Raw genomic sequence first — 12,529 nt, forward strand, 5'->3', positions numbered from 1 at the left:
TAGCTAAAAAGTAGCGAAGTAGCGACTACTTTTCAAAAGTAGTTTGTAGTTGCTACATTTTGAAAAAAGTAGCTGTAAGTGTAGTTAACTACATTTGTGATAACGTAGTTGTAGTTCGCTACAAAAAAATGTAGTTTTTCCTACCACTGGTTAAGACTATGGGTTGCATACACCATTTTTGGTATAACTTTGTAACACCAGCAGCCCTTAAGGGTGCCATTTTAATCCCTTCAGCAAGCAGTTTTAACAGTGTATATTAAAACTTGACCACGGAGAGATGGCAGATGACCTTGAAGCGGAAACATCATTTGTTTTGTTTGTAATAGGTTGCTTGTTATTATTTTGTAATAGAGAGGATCTGCGAGTACGCACCTCTTACTGCTCGGTGCTTTCTGGCTGATTCTACCTGTTACAAATGATACAGACAATGTTTAGTCTTCAAGGTCATTCGCCATCTCTCCTTGGTCAAGCTTTACAGGGTTTGTTTTACTAAGGAATGAATAATTTTATTTATGCTTGTTCTTTAAACTGATTTATGAAAATAATTTTTTCTTTGCAGCGAATGAAAAATTTATGTCGACCGGACATAAACATACAAGAAGAAATCAGGAAGCGAAAGATTCGTGAAGACGGCATGAGCTCCGTAACTTCAGTTTAAACAGATTTTTCTGAACTCTAGCCATTGTTGCCGAGAGAAGAATTTTACTCTGCGCATGCCCGAGCACTTAGTTCATGTAAAGCATAAGGTCAACAAAGCCGAACCATCTGTTCAGAAACCCAATACGGAAAAATAAAAAAGATCGTCGTGGAGTTTTTTCTTCCAAACGATAGCTGTTGTCGTTCATCGGAACGGTTCAATTAAAAAATTTGGTGTCGCGGATGTGGTTGTTTTCGGGAAGCATTCAATTCTTTCTTTTTTTATTGACTTTTACTATATCTAGTTTCACGAGTCATCTTGGCACTCATCTAAGCAGGGAACAAGGCAGCGGGAAAAATCGTGTCATTTTACTCTCTCGGGACAAAGTGGTAATAAGGAAAAAAAATTTCATAGTTATTTCATGGTTTGGAGTCGATGTAAATACGTATACTCGAACTGCTTCTGTGGACTTTCGTGGCTGATAGAAAATAGAGATGTCACTCATCCTCTTACATCGTAGCTAGTACTTTCCAAAGATTATCTCAGACTCATTAAAACTTTTTATTTTCTAAATCCAATCAAATGTGTTGATGGATCTGTATTTAAGAAATAAATAAATTATGTAATTTTTCTTCGTGATCTATATTGTTTGCTACCACACGCCTATTGCAGTGCTGTACCCAGCTATCTGATGAACTAGGAACTCTCCATTTGAGTATTTATTTTTTCAAATCAGCATTATCTATTTTCAGGCTTTTGTTACTTTTAAAGTGATATGCATTTCGGCTCCTATAACGACGGATACCACCGTTTCACCACCACTACTCGCACAGCGCCCTCTCCAAATACGGGAGGTTGATAGCCGGACCCTGTACATGTTGTTTACCTTGCAACTTTATAGTTTCATTAAATTCTTATGTATAAGGTAGTAAAAATTTATAAGTTGTCTGTACACTTCCAAAACACCACAATATCAGTTCGCTTTTCATTTAAACATTTGGATTCTTCGAACTTCAATTTGTTCGTTCTTTTTGATGAGTCAATAGAGAAAAAATTAAATATAAATAAAACAAAAATAAGATTTTAAACTAATGTGTGTGTTGGGTGCCAGACACAAGGTACCCAACCCATGAGCTTCCTTAAGTGTTTTAGTTCCTTTCAGCATCGATTTTGGATAAAGAAAATTTGCTGGACACTTCTATTGCGGGCATTAACTGCAATTTTTTTTCTTGCCTTTTTGTCGTGCATTGGTTGTTAGCTTTACTGTACAAGTTTGCTCATTTCACTTCCGCTGAAAAAAAAGTCCGAAAAAAACAAAAAAAAAAAAATCTAATTCCAACATTCCCCTATTTCTAGTGTTGAACTCAAAACGCGTTTTGACAAATATCTCGAAAACTCATTTCTGCAGATTCAGCAGTTTACCTGTCCACGGCAGACTTGTATTTTTTACAGAAATGTAAAAAGAAAAAAAAATGTTTGTCGAAATGTAGGAGGGGGCCCCATGGCTCCGAGGTAGAAGCTTCGTTTTCTAAGAAGAAGGTCGCGGGTTCGGTTTCCACCGGTGCTCTAACTGTTATTCTCTTCTCTTGTGTTGTAAATCTTTCCTCTATGTCCGGAGGCAAAGCGCTTTGTACGCTATGTATGTGAAACTGTTTAGATTCTGTTTAAATAAATAAGTAAATAAATAGTAGGAATAGTATACAGATTTGTGTAAAAATTAGAGCAGCATTGATAAATGTGAGGAAATTAAGAACAAAACTGAAAAAGTAGGAAAATTTAGGAAACCGTTCGAGCTCTGAATTTAGTCTTATCAAAAAAAAAAAAGATCTTCAAAGCTGGAAGATCAATCCTAGCAACACTTCCGAAACATTTTTCCCGAGCAAGGATTGAAAATCTGGACACTTACAAGATTTTAGTTCAACCGTTCAACTAAATGCTAAATGAATAAAGATCCACACATTCTGATGCTATTTCATATTGTTTTGACCGTTAATTAAATAATTTACTTTTAGTTAAAAACCAACTACGCAAAGCACGGAAAACTGGGATTCCTCGATCCGTGTATTCATCGTATTCACACGTAGATAGAGCTCAAATTTTAATGATAATAAGTCTGCTTAAAGACAACAATTAACAAAAAACGTTATCCAGGGAGTAACTTTTCTCATAAATTGCGATCGCAAAAACAAAAGTTCTAAGCTAAAAACAAAAGGTCTATAATAGAGCATGAAAATTGTGTAAACAATTTTCATAACATGTTCATTATAAGAAATAAATACATTTGTGCCAAAAAGTAAAACAATGGTGCTTGTTTAACGCTATTTCATCCTTGATTAAAAAATTTTCCGCTCTCCATATCTAAGATCGCTGGATTTTGAATACTTCCGGATTATGGAAATCCGAATTCGCGGTCCTATACTGCATCTTGATTATGAGTGATATATATGAAAGTGCATAACGATGATTTTTATCTCTAAGTTTTCTTTCGGATTATTCAGCTCCGGTTTTATTTTTCACTAGCTTTGTTGTCCAGTCTACCTCGAAAATAAAAGTAGTAAAGTAGTGTCAAATGACTTATGTTCAAGAATCGGGCTTAAATAAAAGAAAAAAAATGCGAAAATAGTCCATCAATGTGTAGAAAAGAGCTATTTTATGACTCACAATTTATATTTAGACCTCATTGATTTTTTTTTTTTAATTCCAGAAATTCAGCTCTAGTTACTAATAGGCGTTAACATTTCATTACACGAATTTTCTGGCGAAAATCCCCCTATGTGAATTTCTGAGCATCAATGGTGTGCGAAATTAAGCAAAGATCTGAGAAATGCATAACTAAATGTTTTTAGCAACCTTCCACACGAAAAGTAAATCCAGTTGAAACCCATTTACTTCGCATTTTTACATCTGTTGGAAAGGAAAATGTAAGATCAGTAAACGTTGAAAAACAATTTTTGTCACAGTGTCATCTTCAAACAATGATGACGCAATGCAAGTCTGAAATTGTACAAAACTCTCAGAATCTCTTCAATGTGTCACAAAGTCTTCACTTGCCAACAATTTAGTTTCAAAACTTACCACGAGCAGTGGCGGATTGGTTGAAAAAATCAGCCCTGGCATTAGGAGATATAACGGCCCCATAGCTGTTATAGATATTAAATTTTACCTAACGATTGGGATATCACTTAAATATGAGGAAATGATGCTTAAGAACTAAATATGTTTTATTTAAACAAAATTTAACAGGTAGGAACACTTCTGCGCTTTAATGGTGAACAAATTGATACAGTATTAGCTAAACCTTATTATTTTTTTTTGGGGGGGGGGGGAATTGTGATTGTAATTTTCCATTTAAGTACTTTTATAATGCCCGGAACTTGATTGAATATTTCCGCAATGATAACACTGCTTGGCTAGTATGTCCTTTTCTGCAGTCATAAAAAGTAACTTAATTGCCTTGTTATATGAAACTGATTTAGCGATGTTCATGGGTGAAAGACTAGGGCCGTCTTTAGAATATGATGGGTCCCTCGATACAACCATACATTACTGGGCCCTGTCATAAACATTCCCATTTTTTATACTGCCATACCCTGACGACCACCAGACTCGATGGGAGGTCAAAAACCTGGTCAGGTACGCGTTTGGCAGCCCCTTATTTTTTTTCAAACGCATGTATCAATACCAAGAGAGAGAGAGTGGATTTAGCTTTATGGCTTTTGGGAGTCATTAAAGTATTAGCAATATAAACTTAATGGAAAGATTAACATTGAGTCTGAAATAGGGAGAGGGGGGGATTTCCGAAATTGTAGTCTTAAAAACTCAATTTTAAACAGTATTTGGTGATGTTAGGGGAGCGTAGGTTCAGGGTTTCTCCTGCTGCAATTTTTCGGAAGTGGAAATCCAAAAACAGAATTTTAAATTATCTTCGAGTATATGGTATGAAGAGCGGTTCCGGGGCTCTCCTCTGAAATTAAAAAAATATATAATAGTTCTGAAAACGCAGTTTAAGAAGATCTTTGATGATTTTAAGTCGAGATAGATTCCGAGGCCATCCACCAGAAAATTTTCAAGTTGAAGTCTTAAAAGCCTTTATTGGTCAAGATAGGGCACCGGCAGTTACTCGAAAGTTAAGTTCCAAAAACGAAATTGTTGCTGACCTTCAGTGATGTTAGGAAAAAGAGTTTTCAGGAGGCTCACCCCGAAAAATTTTCGAAATTGAAGCACTAAAAACGAGATTTAAAACGTTCTTCATTGATTATGCCGAAAGAGAGGAGGGGACGGGGCACTTTCTCAGAAAATTTTTGATACTGTTAATTTAAAAACAGTTTTAGACCATGTTTGGGAATGTTTAAAAAAATGGGAGCGGTTCGAGTACTTTCCTCCAGCAAATTTTCGAAACTAGAATTCCATGTTATGGCAGGAGGGCTCTGACCATGTTATGGTTAGAATACTGTTTCTGACAGACTGACATTGTTCTCTTATGAAGTTATTTAAAATTGAAGCCAAAAATTTAAATTTTACACGAACTTCGATGATATTAGGAGGGGGGAGGGAGGGAGGTTCTGGGGATCACCGGAATTGTTTCGACACTGGTTTTTATCAACTTATTTTCTTTTTAAACTGAGGGGACAGAAACCTTGAGTTTGTACAGCGCACAGAATACTTTGTTTCGTCAAAAAACGGCTGTCTTTGGCCTTTGATTTGATAATCTTAATAATATAGAGTCTTTCATGCTCCTCAGTGGTATTTTAAGATTGCATTTTTTAAGATAATTTTACGGAAAAAATATTTTGTCACTTTAATTTCAATTGTTATAAACAGGGTCGCCGAGAGCAAAAGCGGATCCGGGAAAAAAATGACATAGGTCAAATTTTTCACAGGCCCCCTTCTACACCCTTCACCATAAGGATATTTTACCCTCTGCGTGAGTTCAATTCTGAGCCGGGCCCCTATTCTCGAACTAAGTTGATATGACCTCACGTCGGCCCTTGTTGTAAGTTGCATTTTATAGCAATTGTGAATTGTCATTTATAAATAAAAACGTCAAAGAAACCAAAAGTATTTTAATTTTTTACGACCGCTAAGGTTTTCTTGTTTTTTTTTTTTTTTCTAAATTTATTCATTTATTTTTTATTACACCACAAAAGATATATTGGTAGCCCCAGGGCCCGACTATCTAAAATTAAGGCCCTAGGCCCACATTAATTTGGAGGCCCCCTAATATGCAGTGTTTGATTTACATTTTTAAAGTACGATTGCACTTATGTGCATTTATGAATCCCCTTTGGGCCCCCTCATAATCGTGACCAAGTAAATTCGTTACTGGTAGAATGATTAAAAATTCCCCTTTAAAGAAGTTTTGTTCCAATTAATAAGTCTTTTTTTTTTTAAATGTATTTTTCATATCGTTGCAATGCTATGTAAAAATGTGGGGCCCCTTAGGAACATGGGGCTTCAGGCCTAGGTCGAGTCAGCCTGTGTGGTAATCAAGCCCTGGGCAGCCCCATTTCAGAAATTCCCCCTCCCCCCTCTTGGTGACGGCTCTGCCTCCCTCCACCCTCAAGCTTTAGCCCATACGTAAAGAGGAGCTCAGGCTGAGTTTTGCGAATTAGCGTTATTCTAAACGCAAAAATTTACATTTTGCTGCTAGTAGACAGGCCCGAAAGACTTTGCTGTTAGTTGATTGGCCGGAAACATGACTGGCCCACCGTGCAAATCCCCGGTTGTATCCGCCACTGACCACGAGTGTGGTAACAGAGTGCTTAAATCTACCCTGCCATGCTTCCTTCTCCTCAACTGCACTTCTGTCATTTTAAACAGATGCAAAATGACCTTTGTGCCATGGAGGAAAAAGTTAAACAAAACGCTTTAAAAATCTCAGTGCCGAAAAGTATGGTTAATTCACTGTTTTTTTCAGCCCTTGATAATGCTGTGGCCTGTTGATCACTTTATAGAAGACCAGGTCAATGCAATAGACTGCGCGGATCGTTTTCTCAGTTGGGTGAGCCCTGTGAAGGCGCAAACAATCTTTCTTACAAGACTAGAAGATTCTTGATGTCTCTGATGAAAATATAATAATATTCCAAAGTAGCATACATCTTTTGTACAATTGAATCGATAAGGCCGAAAACCATTCATGTTTTCTGAAATCCTTCCAATGTCCTGGGGTTCAACAAAGGAGATGACTGGTTTTCGAACTCATTGATTCAATTCAATGACCAATCTCTTCCTGTCCGTTTTACATACAAATCTGGCATTTTACTAACATAGCATTTTGGATTCTTTTGTGCTGCTTACTTTTTCTTCATTAGTACCTGTTTATGTATTATAAACTTATACAAAATGTTACAACAGATAAAAAAAAGTTTCATAAAAATGATATGAACACCAAGTTTTTAAAGCAAAAAAGAAAATCAATGTACTAATAAAAACTGGGAACATACAGTGCCGACTAGAGGCCATGTGAGCCTAGTCGAAAGGGGCCGGACCTTGCATGGCCCTGGATCGGAGGTGGAGTAAGCTATTTTTTTTTTTATGTTTCAAAGGGCCAAACTGAAAAGGAGTCCGCCCGCCTTGGCTCTCGGCAGCCCTGAGAATATATCAAGCTTTATTCTGCAGATTTGATTTCTATGGCACGAGAAATTTCCCGCGGAAATTTTTCGAAATGGATTTCCTAAAAACGCAGTTGTGGACCACCTTTGATGACGTTAGGAGAAGGAATTCAATTGAGGACTCTGCCTCAGAATTTTTCGAAATTGAAGTTCCAAAAACGCAATTTTAGGCAAATTTTGGTTATATTATAAAGAGGATAAGTTTTAGGGACCTTCTTTGAGTTTTTCGAAACTGAAGTTTTAAAAATCTGATTGTAAGCCATATTTAAATCGACTTTTGGGAGCTTCAACTTCAATAAATTCCAGGGTAAAGTTCCAACCCCCTCCTCTCTTTCCCTAACTTCAGCGAAAGTGGTCTACAAATGCATTTTTATACTGTTATGTACAGTCAAGAGGGTTTAAGAAGAGACTTTCAGCAATTTTTTGCATTGAAGCTCCCAAAGCGCAATTTTAGATTACCTTCCGTAATTTTAAATGAACGGGGGGTTTGAGGGCTCTCCCCCGCAAAATTTTCGAAATTGAATTCTTGAAAACGCAATTGTAGGAGAGATGACTGATATAGAGTTGACGGAGGGTTCAAGTTTCTCTTTCAAAATTTTTTCTAAAATAAAGTCCTAGAAACGACAGCTTCGGCCACTAAAAATAATAAGAAAAAAAAGGTTTTCAAGACCTGGATTTTTTTTTTTTTTTTTTGAAATTGGGGGCGGGGGCGCATTATGAAGCTTATCGGATCGAGCCAAGGTTTGGTTTTCGCGCATGGGGGTTGGGCCTCCATTCTCTCTACTCTCAGGGTCTGATTACTGAATAGTCTAACTAGTCCGTGACTTAGGAGGCTACAAAAGAGAACCCAGAAAAGGTGTTAGGCCTAGGGCCCCTGATACCTTAATCGCCAGGTCCTGTCTCTACAGAGTTCAAAAATTTTTGGATGCCTTCGGACTCCGCCCCCCCCCCCTCCCCGCGGTGCAAGATCGTGCAGTACGTAGTTAAGCTAGTGTAAAAAAAACATTAAAAGTATCACCAGGGACACATTAAGGAATAGGAACATCAGACATGGACCAAAAATTAGGGGGACAACAAATCTAAAGCTAACGTTTAAAAACGTGTCAATTCAAATTGAAGTATAGTAAGATGTAAATGTCAATTCTAAAAAACAATTTCTCCCTTAAAGTTTTAATCTATTTTGCAAATTTCAAAGCCCTTCTACGCTTGACACCAGATTTACACTATTAATACAGTTAAAAATTACATAATAGATATTTTTGTCTTATTATAGTCAGACAAAATTTGACAATATAGTATAATGTCTTTTTTATATATCTGTACCTCAGAGCCAGAGAAACTTAAGTCACATAGTGATAATTTTACAGTAGAGAGAAGAAACGTTTTTCTGGTGCATGCAAAAAATAGGACGCGCGCTCTTTTAAGCATGGTGAAAAATTGAAAAGGAATATTTTTTTAAGAACCAGGTTCACATGGGGGTCATGCCATACGAAATGAGCAAAAATGATTAAAAAGTGGAGGTCGCATGGTAACAGAGTTTTATGGAATTTGGTATACAGGTTCCTTTTATGCCTATATAAAACATCTAAAATATATTGGCTAAATATTTTTTATTTTAGTAGTTACAAGCAGTGGAAAATTGATCAAATTGAACAGTATTCTCATAAATGCTAAATGTAGCATTTTTGAAGGCTTGTACTTTACTAACTATTCAATGTAAACATAAAAGCTATAGATTGTTTAATCTATAGAGCAGTGCAATTCATCTGCTTTCAGTAATTTTTTGAAATTTATTATAGTTAACTTTTAATCGTGTTTTAAAAACTGAAAATGTCAGTTTTCTCATAATTAAGCATTATATTTTTTAATCTTAAGTTTTAAGGAATGTATTAGCATTGCTGAAATTAATACCCAATAATGTGCTAAGTGACATAAAAGAAATACCTTACTTTTGAAGTTGTATATTAACTCCTTTTATCTTCAAAATCAGTTTTGAACTTGGTGACATTTTGTAAAATGGTGATTTTCCCCTTCACATCACAAAAATTAAAATGAGGGAAACTTTCGACAACTTTTGTTGCAGGAATATAGAACAGTACTTCTACTATTTGTTTGAAAATATTCGAAATTGGTTTTTTAATTTCCAAGCTTAAAAAACAAGTTCAGAACATTAGCATTTTCTATGTGTTTTATGTGAAATTACAAAAATTCAAAGAACTAAATAAATGACTAAACGAAGCAAAAGCAAGTAAAGTATATGAAACATTCATTTCATTTAAAAAAAATGTACTAGCACAATGTGAAATTTATATATGAAAAAAAAATAATGGATAAAATTTATATCTCATATTTAAGCGATAATAATAATAACTTCAGCAAATGCATCAAAAGTTTTTTTTTTTTTTTTGTTCTCTACAAAAGTTCTTTCTATCTGGCTTAAATTTTGTGCTTCAATTTTTGTAGGAAAATCTAGTTGAAAGCATTAATAGTACTCTTTCATTAATATATTTCAACAAGTCCCAGACCAGCATCATCTTTAAAAGGTCATGTGTACTACAGTAACGGTCCATATGGATGCTCACTAACTTAATAAGTAAATCACCAATCTGAAAAAATGTAGAAGCATAAAATCATCGTGTAGAAAATTAATACCTAGCCACAAATAGCTGCTATAAGTGTAACAAAAAAATGAAATTATTGACATTGGATTTCGGCCTGTTTTCTAGACTCTTTCTTCAAACATATGCTCTTTTCACTGATGACTGAGATAAATGTGAGGCAAGGAATTTAGGTGTTCAATTGCTAATTGGGATGAAATGGTGATAATTTCATATCTCCAAAATAGCTATGGGTACTTCATTAAGTTATTATTAAACCTAACTTTCAAGATTGATAATTTTTACTAATGACATAAAAAATGCCTAATATTTGTGCTTGTAGCAGAGAGAAGGAGAAAATATCTTGCAGTTATAGCTGGATTATTTCATGTTGTATGCAAACTTGTTCTGACATAATAAGTTGATAGCTTCATGAATGCCATAATATGCTCTTTTGCAATTAATAGTAGATAGAAAAGCCATCTGCTTTCCATTGAAAATTTGATTCATTGTGACAAATGTTGTTTAACTGACAATTTTTATTCTGGAAAGAAAAGCTATAGCTAAAATAGACAAGTTTCGCTACCAAAGGAATCCTTTTGTTTTAAAGAATGGTGCAGCAGGACGGTTGAAACAAACGGGTTTATTTCATCAAATATACTTATTCATGGATAAAACAAATTTCCTCAAACTTATAGCCCAATCTCAAATGCTATTGAGAATTAGACAAGATGGTTCTCTGTCTTCATTTTAAAACTCATTATGTTCTTTTAGTCATGCGGACAAGATTGGTTTTCAAGAAATTTTAGAGTTATTTTTTCCTATAGCACGGGTGGAGAGGAAAATTCAACTTTCAGTGGCACAATTATATTTAATTATGCATACTGGAATATAATATGCTTCACAATAATTAAGGTAACATTTCAGCAAGTACTTCATAAACATACTTTTGAAAAAATGAAACACAAAAGAAAAGGTTAAGTCTTGCTAAACTTACAATAAATAGCCGTAACTAATGAAATTATACCTCTGTTCAAGTTACTCTATTAACAAAAATACACTGATTGCAATGATTAAAATTTAATATTATCTAAAAGACACTACAAAATGTTATGTAAAAAAATTGAGTAAATTAAGGGTATTCCCTCATGTTAGAAAAGTATTTGAAATAGAGGAAAAAATGAAAATTTTGGAATTTTTTGATTTTTTAAAGTACGATTTCATTAAGGAATTCAAAAAATAATAATTACTAAATAAGAGCAGAGAGTTATAGATAGTTTAAAAATCTGAATCCTTTTTGCTGCTGGTTTTTTTTTTTATTTTATTTATTCATTAAAAGAGCTAGAAGAGTGATTTGAAATCTGAAGTAAATTGGCAAGTTTTCAATCTTTGTTAATATCTCAGATTCGAAAAAAGCTCCAAATAAATTTCACTTTTTTCTTTCCTAATAAAAATTTGTTTTTAGAATGTGGAAATAAATATTTACACATTCAAAAAATAAATATTTTTTAAGAGTATGTTTATAACTTACAGAGTTATACAAACTAGCTGCCATGAACTCTGAAAATTTAGGGCTTAGCATAAGTATCAACTTCTAATTTCAATAACATAGCAACAAACAGTTTTTTAAACTTTCATACTTTGCATTTCCTCATGGATATGCATGATTTACCTACATAAAAAATTTCATTGAAATCTGTGGCATGTCAGCCACAGCTAATTTGCTCATTTCGCATGGAATGACCCATGGCTCGATGCGGAATAGGCTTCTACATACAATGCACTAATAAAGAGAAAATCGCAATTTTTGAACTTATGTCCTACTGACTCTGAGGTACAGATATATCACTCCCAACTTTTTTTATTACAAGGGGGAGTCAGAAAATAAGTTCCCCTCATAACTGTAAACAGAAGTGTGAATGAGAGTCAAATAATATAAGGAGACATGAAAGAAATGACACAACTTTGTCACTATAAAAACCAAGCATGTTGAGAAATTTGTCATATCGCTTGATAAGCTTTGTGGCGGTCAAAATGATATACAGATGAGCGAACCAAAGGACAGTGAAGTCAAGTGAAATGAGTGATTTTTAGTCTGAGGTCAAGGAGAAAAGAATTGGAGAGTCAGATTTTCACTATTCTTAGGTATGGATGCATGAACGATTTTTACCAGCTTTAAATTCAAGTTTTTTTCCTTTTCATGCTCTTTGGAAGTATTATGATTTGATTATTCTTTGCAGAATTTGCACCAACTCTATTATTACAACGCTGCATTGAAATCCCGATAAGCTTCAAAAAGCCCTCCAGGAAAACATCAGTGCTTTGCGTATGGATGATGCTACAGGGTACTGTGACACCCTGCTGAAATTGAAAGAAGAGACTCAGAAAAAGCAGCCTGGCCTTCTCAGATCTGGCTTCTGATGTCGGATGTTAATTCAAGACCACTCAATGATAGCAATGCAGAGCGCCTACAGCATCAGCCATACAGATGTGATCTCGTACCAAGTGACTTCCATCTGTTTCTGGCTTTGAAGAAGAATCTCTGTGGAAGGCACTTTGGATATAATGTTGAGTCAAGCAAGCCATTAAATCCTTTTTCTGTATGCAAAGCCTTGATTTTTTCCAGGAGGACTTATCAAACCTTATCAAAGAGTATGTCAAATTTCTCAACACCCTTGCTACTT

General features: G+C 34.8%; 1 protein-coding gene across 1 annotated transcript in view; it reads left to right on the forward strand.

Annotated features, from left to right (window-relative positions):
- The window catches only part of LOC129231792 (sodium- and chloride-dependent GABA transporter 1-like), a 176,361-nt gene extending 175,085 nt beyond the window's left edge, over positions 1–1,276 (forward strand). The window contains exon 13 of the mRNA XM_054866166.1: positions 560–1,276. Coding sequence (XP_054722141.1) covers positions 560–658 — 99 coding nt within the window. The 3' untranslated portion in view covers positions 659–1,276. The remainder of the gene's footprint in view (positions 1–559) is intronic.
- The last annotated feature ends 11,253 nt before the right edge of the window (positions 1,277–12,529 follow it).

This window comes from Uloborus diversus, chromosome 10, assembly GCF_026930045.1.
Source record: "Uloborus diversus isolate 005 chromosome 10, Udiv.v.3.1, whole genome shotgun sequence".
Taxonomy (NCBI): domain Eukaryota; kingdom Metazoa; phylum Arthropoda; class Arachnida; order Araneae; family Uloboridae; genus Uloborus; species Uloborus diversus.